The sequence below is a fragment of the Globicephala melas genome, chromosome X (genome assembly GCF_963455315.2).
Source record: "Globicephala melas chromosome X, mGloMel1.2, whole genome shotgun sequence".
Classification (NCBI taxonomy): domain Eukaryota; kingdom Metazoa; phylum Chordata; class Mammalia; order Artiodactyla; family Delphinidae; genus Globicephala; species Globicephala melas.
In genome coordinates this window covers 98,272,772-98,295,269 of record NC_083335.1, presented here as the reverse complement: position 1 = coordinate 98,295,269, position 22,498 = coordinate 98,272,772, and the positions used below count along the sequence as shown (strand labels likewise).

General features: G+C 33.2%; 1 protein-coding gene across 1 annotated transcript in view; it reads right to left on the bottom strand.

Annotated features, from left to right (window-relative positions):
- Positions 1-22,498, bottom strand: part of DMD (dystrophin) — a 2,243,521-nt gene that overhangs the window by 1,266,146 nt on the left and 954,877 nt on the right. The window contains exons 35-39 of the mRNA XM_060293058.2: positions 20,013-20,192; positions 19,575-19,703; positions 17,948-18,118; positions 4,679-4,801; positions 2,201-2,338 (exon numbers count right to left, since the gene is read on the bottom strand). Of these exons, the coding sequence (XP_060149041.1) occupies positions 2,201-2,338; positions 4,679-4,801; positions 17,948-18,118; positions 19,575-19,703; positions 20,013-20,192 (741 nt within the window). The remainder of the gene's footprint in view (positions 1-2,200; positions 2,339-4,678; positions 4,802-17,947; positions 18,119-19,574; positions 19,704-20,012; positions 20,193-22,498) is intronic.

Sequence of the window (22,498 nt, the reverse complement as noted above, 5' to 3'; positions counted from 1 at the left end):
TTCATAGGCCATTAATATTTTGTGATTAGAAATATAAAGTGTTCTTAGTTAGCATATAAATTGCTTCAGGCTATATATATTCAAGTGTGAAAAATGTATACCTGTGAGTGTATATGAAAATTACAATTTAAATGTTATGGCAAACTTTTTCTCATCATATCAAATCCAAATGCAAAATGATAAAAAATATTTAGAAAAGAAAAGGGAAAGTGCATGGTTTCCAATCAACCTGATGAGATAAATAAGGGTGACTGCTTACTAAATCAACAAAGGGGGGGAAGTTTATCATCTCACTCCTTACAAGACCACCCAATGTCTTCCATGATTAATAGAATTTGTTGTAATGCTATTTTACGATAACACAAGGGGACATAAGAGCTCAGGATACACCTTTCATTTCTTCAGAGCAGTAGCAATTAGGGTTTCATGTACAGATATAGCTGGAGCCAAAGAAAATAATGAATATCAAAGGACTGCTGAAATATTCATTGCATTGGAAAGTTTTTACCTTCTTTGAAATATTTCATAAGGACTAGAATTGAAGCTACTTGGCAGATTAACAACTGAATTTGGTAGATTGCTTTGGCAAGTGGAGTAGATTTTTATTAATCACGTTTAACATATATTTGCAAAAATGATCTCGATTTCATTCTGCATTTTGTTTAAAATTGAGGATGTAAAATTTACTACAGTTTACATTTTTAGTTGAATTTCTAAAGCTCCTGTGGAGGTATTAAATGCCTAGGATGAGCCAGATGGAATGCTGCTTTTTTCAAAGGTACCAAGATACAGCCACGTGAATGAGAGTTGAGCCATGCCTTACTGGTGACACAACTCACATCTTTGCCAAGAGAAAGGCCTTGTGGTCATAAAATCTGAAACTCTTTTTATTTCCTAAGCACAAGGTGATGTGTAATGTGTAAAGGTATTAAGAGACATTATAGAGATTTCTTTACAGGTATGCCAGATAACCATTAAACACTGCTGTTCAGTAGGACACATATCATATGACCAGTGTAGATGCTTCTAAAAGCTTGGTCACAGTTGGAAGCGTGTGAATTACACAGCTTTCTGATTTTCTGAGCACATTATGGCTTGCTCTTGCACCCCCTTGGGGAAGAGGCCTTTTCTAGTTACTATATTTATCAGCAGTTACCTTCAGAAAATCTGCTGGCCAATTAGACTTTCCTTGTGGATTCCCTGCAGGCACAATATTGTGTAATTACATTCTCAGCAGTGTTTATTTGCCTGTCTGACTATATGGGAAAAGGTTTTACACTCTTATTTGCATATAGAAAGCAGACTCTATCCACCTACAAGGTGGATCCACCTACATGGCTACATAGCTCTAAAAGAGTGATTTACAATGAAAAGCTCAGCAATTAACAGTATTAGAAAAATCAGCCATGCATGCAAATAGTGAATATTGAAAAGTACATTAAAAAAATAAAAGGTTATTTCACAAAATTCTTCACATGTCCAGTCTCTTCTCAAGAACTTTCTAGATACTATTTCTAGATACTAGATAATATTCTATTTTGTCCTTCCTGCACAAATCCAGATGAGTCACACGGGTACTTGAAGCTATACGCTATCACTGGCTAACATGAGAGTACCAGCTCTTCTTCAAGGACATTAAGATTATTTTAGAGGACTCCTATATAAATGAAATTAGACTTATAAATGCTTAGTTAGTTGCAAAGAGTGACTCTCTTAAAGGCAACATGAAGTTAACTGAAAAAATTAAGTATTAAACAAATACTAGGTTACCAAAAAAGTGGACCTACTCTAAATCAAATCAATAAAATATTGCAAGCAGAAAGCCTAAAAAATATACAGGTTGTTTATTCTGGCAGTTAAGTAGGTTTTTCAAGACAAATGTAAACATAACTTACAAAAATAAATTATACTACAAAATTAAATATATGAACACTATGAATGATGCATGTTAATATCTTTCTATTACTACTCAGAAAAATTTGTCTAAGTAAAAAAAAAACCCAACTTCTAAGCAACACATCTTTCAAAATCAAAGACAGCACTCAAAAATGTTAAATAAAACACAGACATTGAACAGAAAAAAAATGTATTTCTGGTGACTAAGAGTCTTAAGAAGATTTTATTTATGCACAAGAGTTTTACCCTTCACATGAAAAAATAAAAACACAGGCAAGGTATATTATAATTTTAGCTCTAATACCTTGAGAGCATTATGCTTTGTCTGTAACAGCTGCTGTTTTATCTTTATTTCCTCTCGCTTTCTCTCATCTGTGATTCTTTGTTGTAAGTTGTCTCCTCTTTGCAACAATTCTTTTACAGTACCCTCATTGTCTTCACTCTGATTAAAAACAACAAGTACAGTCTTCATTTTGGTTTTAAGAAAGCTGTACATCGTTAACAGAGATAATAAAACATGTTATTTAAACACAAAAAAATCCAATTTAAAACTTTCAGTATCCTAAGATACTGCACTCATAGTTTTTCTTTTATATGTTGTACTTTAACTTTTAAAAGAAGTAAGTTTCCTCCTGCCTGGTTCAAAAGGACACATGTGATTAGTCATATGTAGGAAGATGGGGGAATAAGGTACTTTAACATTTCAGACAAGTGAACTGCTATGAAAGCATTCTTTTGGCTTTGATTTTTAGTGCATTTCTAGAAATTAAAAAAGTTGAGAGAAGCAAACTAAACTTGCCATTTATAATGCTAATTCACAGAGGAATACAGATGTTGCCGTGTGTGAGATGACAACAAAGCTTAACATTTTAACACACACTCCTAAGTGAAAATACGTTATTTTAAATGGACACTGATTTCTATCTAATGCCCTCTGCTTTAAATAACCTAAATGCCCAAATTTAGAACAAATATTAGGGCATTAGTAAAAAATGATGTGCTCAATTGTTGCCAAATACTGCAGTTAATTAATTTCTAAAACATATGTCATATATGCATGTTATTTTTAAATAAATACAATTAAGTATTAAAATATGGATTATAAAAATGACTTTAAGCATTTTCAATATGCATTTTGGTTTTTAGACTCTAAGAATATTATTTTTATTTACTTTGAAATAAAATTATTTGAATAAGTGTTAGTTTAACAGAGTAGCATATGTGACCATGTGATTTTTCACCTCTATTTTCCTATCTTTCTTTCAATCCAATATATGAAAACTTTCTATCAAGGAGGTTCACGTTGCTATGGTACCCAAGGTACTCTGATGAACTAAGAACAAATATTAGACAATTTTTTAAAAATTCACATGTATGTGTGTGAATAATCATCCATGGTATTCAATGTTACATATTTAATTCTGTAATGCATATGTAAACTTCTACACACAACTGAGGAACTATTCATTTTTTTAGAGGAAATGGGATTTTCACCTGAGATTTGCCAGTTAACTAGTCTAATGAAATAATATAACATAGACATTTATGTTTATAGTCTGTGAAAGACCTTACTTTTTAAAATATGTCTTTAAAAAGTCTGCAACATTTCCTGGGGCTGAGGACAAAAGTAATAAACAAACAAAAGCTCCCACTTCATTTCTTTCCCCACACCAGCTGAGAGCTAGAGGGCAGAGTTGGTGAACAGCCCAAGAGGTAAGTAGCACTCTTTTCCACCTCGGTGCCCTCTGGTTTCTTCTTTGACATGAAGGAGAGGTAGCAGTAACACAGCATCTTGGAAAGGCTCTTCCTGTCTTTCTTTCCAGGAGCTGAGTTGGCAAGGCCACCAAACCCCATACACGGGGAGTACTGATTTAGGCAGCTCCAGGAAGTCAGAATTGATACCAATGAGAACTAAGATTGGTTCTCCTACTGCTTCACATGCCTATTATTTACAATTTATAATTTGCCTTTTGATATCATTTTCAAGCACTGTCTGAGAAGTCGCTAGCATTGATACATGTCTGAGAAATCTCTAGCATGATATACGCAAAGGTTAAGAATGCCATATAGGTGATGGCTGTGAGAGGGGAAAGGAAACTGTGAGAATGGGGTGGAGGGAGAAAAAGAAGTCAGTGAAAAGGGATGTGATGCAGAAATATTCAAGCTAGAGAGAAACGTAAAAGACATGTTGAAATTAATCAGGGTTTAAGGAGAAAGTTATGAGTCTGGGAATAGCCCACATGGTTATATATTTTTTATTCCCATGAAATAAGCAGCATGAATTTATACATATTTTAGATATATACTACACTACTTGTTCAACTTTTTTATAAAACCACCTTGTGGTAAGCTTTAATAAACAATGTTTATATCAGGTGTAATTGCCCCTTCTCCAAAATAAATGTTATACTACCAAAAATGGGATTGACACAAAATATCAGTCATCTACGATGGCTGTGTTTTTGATTAAGTTTCTAGTTTATTTTTGGATTTGACTCTTTTCATCCATTACATTTTGTCCTTTGAGCACACGTCAAAGCAAAATTGCTGGGCTATTTATTAGAATCTCTAAGTGCTCCTGTATGTCCATACCATAGTAATTTGGCATTCATAATGACAGTTCAACAAGAATACTTTGCTCTTGTAATAAATCATTAGAATCACAAAATGTGCAAGGTACGCTCTGAGCATTTAGTTGGAGACTTGCGTTATCTAATTTCTTTCCAAATATTTATTCATTTTCATTCCTAGTTCATTCACAATTTTATCACAACCAATTTACCATATCTTTATTGAAGTCTTCCTCTTTCAGATTCACCCCCTGCTGAATTTCAGCCTCCAGTGGTTCAAGCAATTTTTGTATGTCTGAGTTAAACTGCTCCAATTCCTTCAAAGGAATGGAGGCCTAAAAAAAAAGATAGTGCTAATTTAAATCAAAATTACTTTTTATTAGAAATATAAGACAAAAAATACATTTGTTCAACCTCTTGTTGCGAAAATAATGACATGCATTATGTTTCCATATTATATTTTATGAAAGTGTTGAAATACAACTGGGAAAGTACCTGGGGATGCAAATAAAGACATTTAACATCATCAGAGCCAAACATACATACAAGAAAATGCAATTCATCATTCTGGTTTTTCAACAAAAGTCAATTTCCATATATTTGGCTGGTCTAACTGTTAATATCCTAAAGTTGAATTTGATCTTATTTTAAATATTCTGATATAAATACCATTTGGGTAAATATCTCTTAACAGAAATTGCCTCATTACATCAGTTGGAAATGCAGAATTGTCTCCTTATCCTCAGAAAAACTACACTGCAATCTGCTTAGATATTTTAAATGACATTTTTAGCATGGCAGAATTGACAGGCATGCTCCCATAAGACAAAAAAATGTCATTAGTTTGCCTTAGGCATCCTTTATTTGGTAGCACAAAAAAATTCAAAAGAATGAACCCTGAATATCTCAAATGAAAAATCTGAATATATGTTTTCCAAACTTATAAACATCACAGTTTCTTTGATTTTGAAATTCATAATGACCATAGTCTCAAAAAACTTTAAAATCCCTTGTTTTTCTAAAGAAACCACTTGAAGAGGAGTGACTCTCAATGAAAATACACTGAAAATCAAATATATATTCAAAAGAATAGGCAAGATTTAAAGTTTAAACAGTTAATAACATAAATGTTTATTCTATTATCTATACCCTGTATTCAATTTCTTTGCATTAAAACACTAGAAAATACTTTATATCTGACAGCTTTTGAAAACTCACACGTGATAAATAGAAATCTTATTTTCTTACAGAGCTAAACATTTTCCACTTGTAAAACCAATTCAGGAACCACCCACTGTCTTAATGCCAGAATGACACATTCATCAAGTTTGGTCCCCACCCACTCTTCCCCAACACATTCCTAGTCATAGTCTTACTCTTTATTAGACAGCATCTCCTAGAGGACAATAGGGATAAGTGTCAAGGAAAAACCAAATATCTAATACTAATACTAATGAAGAAGTGAACCATCAAATGCTATCCGTGAGAACATAATTTTCACAGGAAGAAACATAAATAAACATTTATCTTCTAGGTACTTTTACACAAGAAACATGAATAAACACTTATCTTCTGGGTACTTCTACACATGCCAGAAAGGATTTATAGACTCTTTTTAAAGGGACTTATTTTCAATACTAGTTTTTAAATCCTAATGAACATTTAAAATTTGAAATATCATAATATGTTCTTGAACCAGTACAGATTGCTAGTATTACAGATATGCACGTAAATGTTGTTTCAATCTCTGTATTATAAACGTACTTCTATACTTTAAAATCATATATTGTACAATATATTATAAGAGTAACAGCCTTTAGAATCATAATTACACAATATTAATTCGATGGTATTTATGTTACTGAATTGTACACATTTCCTAACATTTAATAAGAGCAACTGCATTGTTCTATATGATTTTGTGAACATATGAAGATAAATAATATTTAAAATAACTTTTTGAGTACTTGGAGGTCAAAATAACATGGGTCCATTTGAAGGCAGATTTATCTGTTTTACTCCTACACTTGCTTCCTCTCTAGCTCATCCTTCCTCCACATACTCAAATATAGTAGTTTCAAAGGCTCAAAACTTGGGCACCCGTACCTCTCTCTCAATACTCCTTCCCTAATAAATTGTACTATCTCCCAAAACTTAACTATAACTTTCATAATATCTGTCAAATATTCCTCTTTAGCTGTGACCTCACTTTTGAATTCCAATCTAGACTCTCAGTAGCCACCTGATTTCTCACTTGAAGTTCAGCATGTCTAGAAATGAGCTTATTATCTTCCCCCAAACTGCTTGCAACATCAACTTGGCTAGTTCTGTAAATACAAGACCATTTTTTTCTGAGTCATCCATGTTTAAAACATGAGTCATGCTATTTTCCAGCACTTCACTCTAATGTCTAATAAATACCAAATACTTGCCAATTCATTCACCATGATTCACTTGCTTTCTTTTCCCAGAGACACCATCTCTCCTAGTCCTCACACAAGAGCTAAGGCAATAACCTCCTTACAGGGCTATAATCCTTCCCACCTCACCAGTTCTATCCTGTGCATTGTAATCAGGTCAGTATATTCCAAAACCATGGCTTTCATTATGTTATTTCTCTGCTCAAGAAGTACAAGTCAAAGAAGGTCCAGACTCCAGCATGATAGTCAAGGCTTCCCCTAATCTTGTCCCAAGGACCTTTCTAGCCTTATTTAAGTGGTCCTAATACAATCTTTCTTACAGGTCTATTGGTAAACTCCTGGTATCTCTCCCTCAAGGCTTAGAATGTTTTTAACCTTCTGGTGAAGAGCCTAAAACTCCTGCATGAGAATGCCTAGATTGAATCTGGGCTCCACCATTTACCAGCTGAGGGATCTTGGGCAAGTTATTTCTCCTCTTTGAGCCTCAGTTTCTTTATGTGTAACATGAGGATAAGAAGAATATCTAACTCATAGAGCTTTTATGAGGATCAAGTATGCTAGAATGTTGTTTGGTATATAATAAATGCTCAATAAGTATTGGTCTTATTATTTCCCCTCAAATTTGTACCCATCCATTGGCTCAGGTCAAGACCTTCCTCTTTTGAAAACATATGGTTTATGAAGGATAAAATAAATGCTTGTTGACATGGCATTTTTATTTTAACAACTTATTTGACAAAATCATGAAATTCTAATGTTGAACATGGAGAAATTGACACTCCAGTTTGGTAAAGCTGTATCATTCTTTAACAACAAAACTTAATTAATTAATCTGCATCAATGTAGAGAGTGGTCCCAAGGAGGATGCCAAAGGGCATTGCACTTGTTCTGCCCTGTGCAGTATTTTCATCAGGAATTATTTGGAGACCAAAAAGTATGCAAAAACACACACATTGAGAGGGATGAGTTTCACGAACATCCCATGAAGATGAGTAATTTGCCTGTCTGGTTCAACCTAGAATCATTCCTGGTACATAGTAGGCACTCATAAATGAACATTTCCTGAAAAACTAACTGAATACATGACTAATCGTGGAACAGCAGAATAAATATTTCAAGGAAATCTTGAATGATCTGGAATTTTAAATAACACAATTTCCTCTGTATAAAATTGAAGAGACTGAAAAATAAATAAATAAAATTGAAGAGACTGGAGTAATCAGCACTTCATGTGTGGATATATATTAATTGCTGGCCAAATGTTAGCAACAACATGATAACACTAGGTACAAAAATAATATAAGCAGATATGAATAGATTTTAGGAAACACTAGTACAAAGTGATGAATTATTCAAAGCAAGATAATGCAAACTTAGATTTCATTAGTAGTATGTTTAGTGTCCAGATTTCCTGATGAAAGACTACTATGCATTTGTTAAAAAATAAGACCATTATGCAGATTAGGGATTTTAATTATTCTGTGTGGTTCCAAAGTGAATAACTAGAGTCAATGGGGAGAAATTACTTGGAGTCTGAATTTTAGTTTAATATAGGAACAACTAATTAGTGTTGCAAATTTTTTTTTTGTCTTTTTAAAGCACTAAATTTTAAAGAAGTGAGTTTCTCATTGCTGAAAGTACATAAGCACAGGTAGGATGATGATGTATTAGCGTATAAGTTAGAAATAAGACAGTTTTTGCATGAATACTTCCCTAAAATTTTATCAATTTACAGTAAATTCTCTCCTCTAAATTCAAAGGGCTTTGTTTACTGTAGCTATGCAGCTATATAGAAATATTATGCAAGTCATATATGTAATTTTCAATGTTCTACTTGCCATACTAAAAAGTAAAAATAATCAGATGGATTTAATTATATTTTTTCCCAAATATGTCCAAAATATTATTATATAAACCAATAATCAATATAAAATTATTAATAAGATATTTTACTTTCATTTTTTCATATGAAGATTTCAAAACCCACTGTGTTTTACACTTATGGCACATCTTAATTTGGAGTAGCCACATTTCAAATATTCAATAGCCATATGTAGTCCTGTGGCTACCTTATTGGACAGTACAGATCAATAACAACTGCTATGACGACGACATTGAAAAGAACCAATAGTTCATTATTAGTATGAAATATGTCACAGGAGTAATGTCTTACTAATAGGAGTCAAAATGCTGATGCTTTATTTAGTAAATTTTAGCGGATTTAGATAATTCTTATAATGTCCATCTCATTCACTTGTACCCAGATGTTTTCATAGAGGAATTTTCAGAAAGCCCTCTAGGGATAGGAAAATTTATGGGAATGGGTTTGAGATGTTGTATTGGGAGTCTCTATTCCTCATTTACGTATAATCCTAGGTTGTGTTGCAGTATCTATTACATATTTGAATGTAATATTGTTTGACTTTCAAGGGTTTATATTTTGTCTCCCCAGTAGATTTTTAATCCCTGAAGCTGGGAATACATCTTATACTATTCTGTATTTTCCATAGCAAAAGGAACTCATTTTTTAAACATAAAACGTGTTTATTATATCAATTACTAATTTTAGAACATCCAATAAATCAAATTAACCAGTAACTAATTTTATAACCAAAATAACCATAACTATTCAACTCAGTTATTTAGGCTATTCTATTGGCAGGATCAGACCAGCCATTTGACATCCATGTGATTAATATTCTTCAAGGAGTTGGGAAATTTTAATTGCTTTTCCTTAAGAGTTCACTGGCTCACCATTAGGTCATGACTTTTCTGACCAATAAAAGTTTCACATGTCATTCTTTGGTCTTTTTGTCTTTGTAATGCTTATGAAATTTTAAAAAAAGAAATGAATAGTAAGCAAACATCCATAATTTAATAGCTCACTCTTGAATCATCCAAGTTTAAGCCATATAAAGTATATAATGCCTGCCTCTTTGATTCAGAATTATGACAAACTATTTGAAGAAACTGAAATCAATGGTGGATAAATCATCTTAACTTTTGCATACATTACTTCTATTGACTTTAAAGAAAGTATATGACCAAAGAAGAGCTAGAATCACAATTAAATCACACGTTAGACAGTACACGCAATATAGGTCTTAAAATACATAGAAAATAATCAAAAAAAGTTATAATATTGCAGGAGAAAGTATAAACCAGGCATAGGTTTTATACAATTTAATTTTTACTTACCTTTTCATCTTAAGAGCTTTAGCATGACTGTGAAGTCATACAAAATACAAATAAAGTAAAACATAGGCAAGTTTAATAATCAGATAGATAAACGGACACAAAAGAAAGAAGAGACAGAGAAACTGAGAAAGACAACACTTTGTTTTCCTTGATTTTTTTAATGTGGTTTCAGATTGCTTAACAGCTAATAATTGTGCTTTGCTGCATGATTTAAGATTAATGAAATTTAAGGCTTTGTTAAAGTTTTAGCATTAAAGGTGACTTATATAACAAGTTAACAAACAACAACAGACTGAAAAAAGCAAAATCAATTACAGATTGATTCATTGTAAATTGGAAGCATTCAAGATTACTCAGATACACTTTATCATTTTTAAAATGTAAGCTTTCTTTTGGTTAAATATTACTCTAATGGGCATAGATACACTAACATAATAATGACTGTGTTTACACAGACAGTAAAGTAAACATTTGTTAATATGGACTATGTAATCTCAGTAATTATGATAAATGGTCACTACATTCAAATCACACTAAAATCTAAATTGAAAATTAATATTCCAAATGGTACAGACTGATTTAAAATTGCTTCAAATCAGTCTCCTCTTTCCATTCTGCAGCTTTGAAAATTTATTAATCATTACAATATTGGTATAGAAAAAATTAAATAAGAATAATTCATGGAAACCTAAATGAATAAAGTTTCAAGGACCAGTAACATCCTATAATACAGAAAAGATATGATATGAAGAGTTATTTCAAATCAAAATATCTGGAAAGAAAACTTACAGAGAGAAATAAGTGTATTGGAAAGACCTATCTAAAACGAAGATAATCAGATAAAGTAGTTTATAAATTTATTCATTCACTTATTTTAAATTCAAAAGAGCAAGCTCCAAGGGACATAAGAAATAATTTTAAAGATAAAACAAATTGACTTGGGTAAGTGACATTTCATTGGCTGCATTCTTTGATATTAGGTAAGGTATTGGCTTATCTTTGATGCTGGGAGGATAAAAATGTGAAATTGTGGTAACTTCCCAAATTTGTAAGGCTGATTAAGAGACATTACCCAGTACGTCTCTGTTGGTTTTGAAATGATGAGATTAATTTTATGGTCACACTTTTCAGAATTGGATACAAAATACACTGATTGGTTAAGATATGTTGGTGGTTCAATAATCATCCCACTTTCTACTTTTTATTGAGAATAACTTGGAATATTTTTCTGCCTCACGATTACATGAGTTTAGTAGTAGCAACTGAAATAGAAGAAGAAAGGATTTAACTATAAAATATATGGGGGAGACAGATGAATTAAAACATTTAACATTTTGGACAACTTTCTATTTTTTTCTTATCTTTTTTCTTTCTTCCTTTCTCCCTCTCTCATTTCTGGTTTTTGTTTAATTATAGTTATTTTTAATACAAAGAAGTACTGAAATCATTATGTTTTAAGTGAAACTGGACATGCTTATATTAACACATAATAGACCAACAATAAATATCTAATGATACAAATAGAGATATAACAATGTATGCTGAGAGTCAGCATGATGGAGTGGACAAAGCAATGAATTAGGATCTAATGTTTTCTAACCAGGCTATCTAACTGTGAGAACCTGGGCAACTCACTGGCTCTCTCACAGCCTCCTATAAATATCTGAAAGTTCCAATCCAAGGAATGATTACTTTTACATTTGTTGATTGATCGGAGGAATCATTTTCCTTTATAAAAGATCATGATCAGAAATCACCAAATAGCTTTAATCATTTTAAATGTCATGTTAATAAGACCCAGTTAGTTGTAGCAAATGACACTGTGCACCAAACTCAATTAACATCTACTTTGGAAACATCGTAAATAATTACAAAAGTAATGTGTTATCAAAGTTCCAACAGAACTAACCTGTTCTAGGGATAGAAAATTATAAACATGCAAAAATGTTGTTAATATAGAAATTCTGTTGCTAGGTTAACTTATTTCAGTGAAATAAAATTAGCAGGTAGAGTAACACAAAGTTTGGGTATTAATCTGTTACTATTACTTGAGGATTGTAGCTGTGATTATTACATATGTAATGCTCTACAAATCATGTGATGCCTATAGATCTTTACCTAAGTTTTCATCTATGACTTTTTAAATAATTTCTTTGTAGAAAAGTTTACTAAAAATATATTTATATAATAAGAGTAACTATACCAGCTAACAGACCATGCTCTCTTCTGTCAGAGAAGGTGTTAAATGAGAAATAGACTATGAAGGGGAAAAAGATCAATATATTTGTATTGATAAAGTTGATTATTGAAAATTAGGTTTCAATTAAAATTCTCAAATCCAATGAAACTTATTTTGATATCCTAGGTGACATTCATTAGATGGATTACTTATTTCCCACTGATGCTTGGGAAAGTCACAATACCTGTCTAAACTATCCTTAAATTATTTATATATTACTTTTCACATCTAAAGCTACTACTTAAGATAAAATTAGACCCAACCATGTATTTTTTCCTGATATATTGTACACTAAATGAAAAACTCACTGGCTCTCTCACAGCCATATATATATATATATATATATATATACACACACATATGTATACATATACATATATATGTGTGTGTGTGTGTGTGTGTGTATATATATATATAGTCTCTGATCCAAAGAATGATTACTTTTACACCTGCTAACACTGATTGGACTGATTGGAGATCAAAATCTTGACATTGTATAAATATTATAGCAATAAAATTATATTTACATATATGATGGCAGACCATTCAAATCCCATGTTATAATTATACACACACACACACACACACTGATATATACACACACACATATATATACACACACATACGTACACATACTGCTACACGGATTTCGAAAGCAAATTTAAGGCCCATATAGAAATTAAGGAATATATTGTATATAATATCCAACGGCACATAAACCTTAATAAAGAATGAAGACACAGAAAACAAGTTCACCTTTCTTTTGGTTAGTACCAATTGCACGGGCAATAATGTAACATTTTAGCTCCAAAGAAAGTGAAATATTTCTAAATCTCTAGAAGAGAACACAATCTAACTAAGCAAATTATGTGTATGTCTCATAATATTTTGTTAGAAAGTAGTTGCCTATATTAATAGGATACAGCTAAGGTCTATTGACTCAACATGCTTTTAAAGCTAAGTATTACAATGTGACGAATATATCTTGATGCAAATTTTATTCTGAGACTCATAGGCAGCCTTTTGGACTCAATTAGTATTGAATCCTGAGTCAGTTTTCAGTTCATCACCTTCTTGGCCCTCATATATGATAATTTAACTCTAGGCTAGTTCTCAATGTCTCTAGACCAGTGGTTCTCAGAGTATGGTCTCTAGATCATTGGCGTCAATATCACCCGAAAACCTGTTAGCCATGCAAATTATCAGGCCTACCCAAGGCCTACTGAGTCTTAGTCTTCAGGCAGGGGGGGAGGGGAGGGCAATTTGTGTTTTAACAGTTCCGCCAAGTACACAAAGGTTAGAGAGTCACTGCTGTAGACTGTCACTTCCTCTCCATTCCCACAGATACCCCTTTATTTGAGCTACTCACTGTTTCTCATCTAGACTATTGTGATAGCTTCCTAATTGGTTTCCCTACTTCCTGCCATTATTCAGATGAATTCTCTTCACAACCACTGCACGGCTAATCTTTCAACAGTGCATGAAAAAAAAAATCAAGAACTCCTCATTGAGTATTGAATTAAGCATAAATTATTAGAAGATCTGCCTCAAATATCATCTCTCCCAAATTGCTGACTCTCCTCTCCAACTTGGCTTTTCAGAAGATGGAGATGGGTAGAAGTGCCATAAGCAACAAGACTAAGTAGTCTGTTTACTTTTGCCTTCCTATTTCCCTTTCTATGCTTCTGTCTCCTGTCACTTTCTTTTGCTGATAGTATCCCCCTCAAACACCACCATGCTATGCCACCATGTTCAGATGCCCTAAATCAGAAAGAGTTGAGTCGTGGTGTCTTTCCCCAATGATTCCATCAACTTTACCCAGGGTTCTGAAATTATGCCTGATTCGTTTTTATAACTCTGACCCTCCCCATCAAAACTGCCATTTTCTCAAATTGATTTCATACATATTAGGAGAGATTAAGCTTTCTCAAAGCCATAAGATACTGCTGATTAACTTAAATGAAATGAGAAAAGATAGAATTTCATGTATTTTATGGGCCCTATTTGGGACAAGCAGAACTTTCCAGTTCTTAAATTGGTCCACTCGATGATCTATAAGGCTGGCCCTTGCAATGGAAATAGCAAACACACATCTTCTTGGTCCCTACCCATTCCAGCACAGACCAGAAAGAGAAATCAGCTATTCCTCCATTTCTTTTCCCCATCAATTTCCATCTTAACCCTCAAAATTTGGCCATTAAGTCTAATATATATATAATGATAACAATAATTATTGATATTACTTTCACCATTTTATATAATTATAATAATTTATAGATTTTTTCAATGTATGCTTTTACATATCTTAGGTCATTTGATCCTCACCACAATCTTGAGGTTAAGATAAGACAGGCATAATCTTATTGCTTTTCTGGATGGAAATGAGATTCTGTGAGGTAAAGGGTCAAATCCAAGATCACACTCAAAGTATTGTGGCTTGAAGTTAAGAATTTTTTTCCTCTCGCCACACTGCTCCTCACTGATAGTTAAAATTACCACTGCTGAGAACTGCATCTGATGGACAAGTTCTCAGCCAATCTAAACCGAGGAACCCAATGTACACTGCTTTCTGGATTTTGGAATTTCTTGTCATGAACAGTCCTTGAAGGACACAGACTTCATATTCACCAAATAGTGAATCCAGATATTATCAGTGAGTTCTCAGGATAAATTTTTGCTCTACTCATTTGCCCTTTCTAGTTGACCTTTGAAAGGATCCTGAAATTAGTTTTTAAACTGAGTTCTATCCATATTCACTCCCAATCTACTTTTGTTTATCACTGTAGATTTTCTCCCAAGTTTTTCTCCTAAGTGAAAACTACCCATAAACTCAACCTTAAGAGTGTCATATTACAAACCAATCTTACCTTCCATAAGCCTTACTCTAATAGGAACTTGACTTTGAGATCAAAGGCTATCCCTGAGAATTCCAGCACTGCCAAAATTACCCAATCCATAAGCAAACACACATACAAGTCATTAAATTCCTCACTGCATCAACAAAAGATTATTAGACACATTTTAGAGTTATCAGGGACTAATACAACTAATTAGTCCTAATTTTAACTAATCCAACCCAGAAATTTTACACCATGTTCTATGCACATAACTTGTACCTCCTGAACCTCATCAGAGGAAGCAGAAAGATAAAAGGGCAGAAATTCCCCCATCCAATAAGTCTATTCTTATCCATTTTATATACTCAGTTCTAAATAATAACTCCTTTGTGGGGGGGGATAGTTTTCCTTTTAAAAACTACTTATCTAGTTCAACTCCCATATCTTATAAACACTGAAAATGGAATTGCAGAGAGACCACATGTTCTGCCTAATACTGACAAAGTTCAGAATTCAATCTTCTATGTCTGTTGTTCTTCCTACCACACTATGTGATTGCTGGGACCACCTCATCATTAACTGTACACCCCCATGAAGATGTACTAGTGTTAAGCATATTATATGATTGCAATAAGTATTTAAACTTGTGTTTGTAGATATATATTTTTAAGCAAGTATCTTAAACATCCTGTATATTCCCATACTCACTAGCACAATGGACACTCAATACCATTAGTGAATGCAATGATAAACAAGCAAAATGTCAGGTATGCTTTAACTCCATATTTTCTGTTTCATCATGATGATAGAGCTTAATTATCTCTTCAAAGTCCCCAAATGGGGTCAACTATTGCATTCAGTCATCTCTATGAATTTAGAGGAAAAGGAATGCTTTGAAAAGTAAAAATGTGATTGTCATCAATTAATGTATAGTTGAAATATTGATTTAAAATCTTTTATGCTTTTCTTCAGTATGGGTGATAAAAGAAACACATCAAATGGCTCACCTGATGCATGATATCTGGAAGTATACTGACACATTCGTACAGAATATAGAATGACAATTCACAAACTTCTCTTGGCCATGCTATGTTTGTCAGTTTCTACGGTGCATGATGACTTCTACTCATTTTTCAATACCTACAAGTCACAGTCTTTTGACATAGTGTATCTCAATCTACCATTGAAAAAAATCAAGAAAAGAATACCCTGTTTACTCTTAAATATACTCTAGCTCAGTGATTTATTAAAAAGTATAATGGGAAGAATACAAAACTTAGTAATGAAGTATTAGCATTCATCTTTCAGATGACTAAAATAAGTTTTGGTTGTTTAGATATTACCCATTTAATGATATCTCCAGAAGTGAAAACAATTGTCTGTTTAAACAGTAGAGTAAATTCTTACAAAAAACAACTATGGACTAAAAATAAAATTTTAGAATCTGTCGGATGTTTTTCAGGTGAGGATTACTTCATATATAAATGAGTAGAACTAATTAGTTAACTATTACAAACAAGAGCAACAAATTAAGGTAAGCTAATACCTTTTTGCTTTGGGAAGGCGAGTTTTGAAGAGTAACTATGTTTCACATGCAATAAAGTATTTAAAATTCATATCACATTTCCAAATATTTTAGGAATTCCTTTATATATGTACTATTATATATAACAGTGATACAAAGTAATGCCTTAGAAGATTTAAACCATGCTATTATTGGGTGTCCATAATTACCAAATAATTTTTCAAATGTATTCTCCTATTTTTCCAGGAATCAAAACTTACCTGACATATCGCATTTTCTCACGAATATTTCAGTAATGTTATTCTCATTTAAGATTATTTCTAGCAATTATCTGTATATGTAAACACATATATTTCTTTTACATACATTTTTGTATTTGAAAGCATATCATATATATTGAAAAATGTGTCAAACTACATTTTATAAATTTGGGAGGTAATTCCTTGCATTTTGATACTTGCCAAAGAGTTCAAATTCGATAATACTGTGTTTATATATTTTTGCAAGCTACCTATTAAATAAGATTTTTGCCTTCATTAAATGTTACACAAATATAAAGGGTTATCATGCAAAAGTTCCATATACCCTGGTTCTTCATTAAATAGAATAAATATAAATAGACATATAAAATTACAAAAATTAGGATATACAAGCTTTGCAATTATTTGTCTTCATGGTTTGCATGTCATGATAATCTAATGGATTTTATCACAGTAAGTATCGGCAACTAGCAAGAGCAAGTTAAAATACACACACATACACACATGTGCACAACCAGCAAAGATGTACAGAAATCCTACATCATGCAGGAGGTGTACAAGACCTCATTTTGGGTATTTCTTCCATATCACACACAAGCAATATTATATTTGGCAAAATATGTCGGTAGTGCTTTCTTTAGATTATGTCTTTTGTGCTTTTTTGTTGTTGCTGCTGTTGGCCTGCGGCATGCTATTTGTTACTGTGCTGCAGGTTACCCCTGAAAGTACATATGTAAACCAGTGTAGAATGCAGTTCTAGACGAGCTGTGCCACGGAAAACAAAATGACAGAGAGAGAGGGATACAGGGGGTAGGGAGGGAAAAAGGGAGAGAGATTGATCTCCCATGAGATTCAATGGTAAAATTTCCTCAAATACATTTTGGCCTTCATTTTCCTTTTGAAAACCTTGCTGTGAGGGTTGCTTGCCCCCTTCAGGGTACTGCGCAACCTTCGCAAGAGATCATTTATCACTAGTTTCCACCTTGGAGCAGATCTTCCTACCTTTCCAGTCTTAATTCTGTGAGAAATGGCTGCAAATCGATGGTTGAGCTCTGAGATTTTGGGCTCTATTACTTTCCTGCAGTGGTCGCCGCGGTTTGCCATCAAGTTTGCTGCTTGGTCACGCGTGGAGTCCACCTTTGGGCGTATGTCATTCATTTCAGCCTTTAAACGCTATATTCCGTGAGCAAGAGACAGGGCTTAAAGTTAGTAATTAAATGGAAGTTGAAAGAGAGCGAAAGAGTGAGAAAGCAAAAGAAAGAGCGAGGGAGAGGGGGAGAGAAAGAGAGAGAAAGAGAAAGAGCACATGGAGAGAAAATGGAGGGAGTAAAAAGCCAACTTCCATAAAATAGGAGTAGAGTGAGAATGTGTGTGACCTCAGGAAAATAGGTCACTCTCCTTGGTTACGTTTGATCTATGTTTAATGAAAGTAATTCCTTAGTCTGAAGAAGGACAAGGGATGTTTTCCTTTGCTATGGAAAACAACTATTCTATGTTGCTGGCAACAATTATAGTATTTTATATTTAGTCTTATTTTATCTTTCCTGAATTTCAAAGCTGTGGAACAACCTGAATATGTGCTTAGGAAGGAAGGTAGCTGAAGAACAATTTTCTATTCCTTCTGAGTACTTAAAGTTCCTTTTTCTTTATCATATCGATTGCCATGGAAAAAATGGATTTTCTAACAGATAAGAATTCTGTGTCACAGACAGAGGGATTGAGGAAAGCTCTGTCTGACTCAAGGGGTTGGAGAGGCTGTAAGTGAAATAACTCAGTTCCTATTTTTCCAAAGACTCTGAAGGAACATCCCTTACCTATACATCAAAGGAGAAGGAAGAGTAAAATAAGGTACAGACAATAGGGTAAATATTTCTGGGGGACAGCCTGAAATACATTTATAGTTTTTCATTAAAAAGGAATTGCAATCCTTAGAAAATATCAATTTCATAAAAAAAAAACAAATGAATTGTATAGACAGAAACTACAATTTTTAAGCATTCTTTAAATAGTAATCCACTAGTCAAAATTATTGAAAATTTCAACAAAACAAAGGCATTGTTTAATTTATATGAGACTTCTTCAAATGCAATTCTTCCTATTTAACTGAAAAAACTGTCATCAAATAGAGGTATTATAGCATCAGTAAGTTACATTTGCACATTATACCCCTCATATCCTTTTACAGGAACCATTTTTTTTTTTAAAGTAAAGACTAAGTTGCCATTGAGAAAGACAGCTTAGGATGTCCTAATAATCAGTTTCAATACCAAAAAGAGAGAACACGAAGCCATGTTTAGTTTACATATAGTTAAGAATGAAAAATTCAGTTTTATGTAAGTTCAGTATTGTTACTAATTACTAAGATTTAGACATCGCATAGGCAAAATGTCCATAGATTGGACTCCCGTTGTTTACTCAGATGGTCTGTGAACAATGCTGAGAAAGAAGTAGGGAGGGAAGGAAAGAAGGCATTAAAGGAGAAAGGAAAGGAAGAAAGGAGGTGGGGAAGGAAGAGAGGAAGATTTTTTTCACTCTTATTAAGAAGTCCTTTGTATCTTTTAGGACAAAGATAATTGATATAACTGTTGCACAGTGTGAAAATTACTTTTCATAATAGTTTATTTGCTACCTTAAGCATGTCTTCTTTTTGCTGTGGTTTCTTTTTCTCAGATTCATCCAGAAGTGTATCAGCCTGAATGATCCAGTTTGTGATGTGATTCACATTCTGGTCAAAGGTTTCCATGTGTTTCTGGTATTCCTTAATTTTAGAGACATACCATGACATAGTATTAGTTAGACAATATTTTAAAATATTTGTCCTACTCTGTACAATTTTAAAAGACAAAAAATGTAGTATCATTCAAATTACTTTTAGGTGCAATCTCCATATAGAATATAATACAAACATGCAAAAAATATCTTACACTATAGAAATAGATATTGAAATAAGGGCCAACACTTATGTGGAGTTGAAGAATTTGCTAACATAAATACTATTATTTAAAGCTTATATAATTTCTTTCTCGTGACGGAGAGGGGCTGAAAATCTTCCAGCCTCTTCTCTTACCAACAAAAGGTTTAACCACTCTTCTGCCCGGGAAGTGACAGCTATCCAGTTACTATTCAGAAGACTCAGTTTATCTTCCACCAAGGTCTCCTTCTTGCCCAAAACTGCTTTCAAGGCCTCTCCTAGCTCTGTAATGCTCTTTAGGTGAACCTTCTGTTTCTCAATCTCTTTCTGAGTAGCCTGTGAAAAGAACAGCATTTGAGCTTCGAGTACTGTCGTCTTAAGACTTAAAGCTTTTGAAATGGCTATGCGTCCAGTTACTATGGTAAGAGTTTTCAAGGGTTTAAACTTTCAGCCATGTCTTTAGGAATGATGAAAATCATCCCATATACACTGCAGTTTCGTTACTGGGTACATATGAATATGTATGCATACGTAAACATGATTGACTTATTTATTTATGATTGCACATATTTAATAATAGACATACATACTGTCCATCTAAACATATTCATATTTACTTAATTTGTAAAAGTATTGGCTAAAGGTAGATCTCAGAAAATCCATCCACAAATAAGCAACTGCTTTTATTTATTTACTTACTTACCGTATTTTTATTTTATTTTATTTTTTTAACATCTTTATTGGAGTATAATTGCTTTACAATGGCGTGCTAGTTTCTGCTCTATAACAAAGTGAATCAGCTATACATATACATATATCTCCATATCTCCTCCCTCCTGCATCTCCCTCCCACCCTCCCTATCCCACCCCTCCAGGCAGTCACAGTCACAAAGCACCGAGCTGATCTCCCTGTGCTATGTGGCTAAGCAACTGCTTTTAGAAAATTCAGCAATTATTGCACTCCTGTATTTCTACTGCAGGTACTTTCAAATTTTTGGTGCCACAAACCTGTTTGGCATCTGGTGAAACTTAAGTATCCTTTCTCATAATAATGTTTTTAAAAGGATAAAATTAAATGCAATGGATTTAAAATTAAAAACAATTATACTTAAATAAAATATACAAAATATATTTTTAAAATTTGTGAGATAGTAATACATGTTTTCTTTCGTAACATGTATAACTACAATGATCTAGCAACAAACCCTTAGGATAATTTCAAAGTAGTGATTAGCACCACTGGTGTTTTGAATTATATTCAATGACTAGAATGTAATATAAAATTATCTGTCATAATTTTATCTGTGACTGCTGGCAAAGTCACAGGAAGTACTGATACTGCTGGGATTTGTTGCTCACACTCATAATTGAAAAAATGCTTAATTTCAGTTAGAAGTAAATTAAAGAGATACTGTTAAAATCCCCTAAGAGAGCACCAGTACTTCCTAAGACTTGATTTTCAAACCTGAAAATAAGCACATTTAATATTAGAAATTATGTAGAGAGTTGATGGAAAACTGATCCTAGTATAAACTTTACTGTCAGTTCTACGTACACCCTTTCTTGTGACGTGTCATGGCGGACCACATGACCATCTTGCATTTCCCTGCCTCTGCCCCCGATCCCTCCCTCACCCATATACAGCTGTTGGACCTTCCCTGGTGGATAAGTCTGAGCCAAACAGATACTCTCTCAAGAAGTTTAACTGAGAGATACAGAGACTATGGTAATACCCCAGCTGAGAAGTCATTTGAAATGGAGCTGATGTCTTTACTGCAGCAAGTCAAAGCCATAGTAAGACAAAATTACTGGGTAGCAGCAATGACAAGAAGTGGAGGGAGACCTTTTGCAAAGAGGCAAATGAAATATATGCACAGAGAATAAGAGAAGTGGTCCAAGTAAACGACAGGAAGATGGTGTCTATGAGGCCAGCATATATCCTTAGTCCTATATATTCTCAAGGTGGATTTCTATCTTTGTAGTATACAGAAATAACTCTTATGGCTGCCTTTCCTCCATACTCTCAGGTCCTGATCTACTCAAAGTATATATAAATACACACACACACATATACACATTTTGCTTTTGCTTTGGCTATCAAATAAGCAGGGGAATAAATGAGGTTAAAAGATGGTATAAAATAATTTCTATATAAAACAGTCATTGTTTCTTCAATTCTAATATATACTTTTCTATTTGTTTTTCTTTTTCAAAATAAAAAAAATCTGAAATTAAGGTAATTAATGCTAAATGAACTTATCAGCTACCATGCAATGGGCTATTTGTAATGTAGCTGTCATCTGTTGCACATGAGTGAGTTAGCAATTCATAAAAGGAATTCCTTCATGTATTAATCACAAATGTTACTGAGCTCCTGCTAAATGGCTCACTATTACAGCAGAGATGTAGGTGATTTTACCTAGTGTCTTTTAGGAAATTATGAGAAATGCCATCTTTGGGTGGAAAAAGCCCTTCTGCAGTTTGACTTGTGACTGCTCATGGGCTAGATTCCAGCCCTTTCATTCCCTTTGTCTGCACCCTTGTGTAGCACACAATCTTTACAACCATACATGGTAGCCACTATTCTAGGCACTGTGGATAAAATGATAGAGACACAAAGTCCTTACCTTTATAAAACTTAT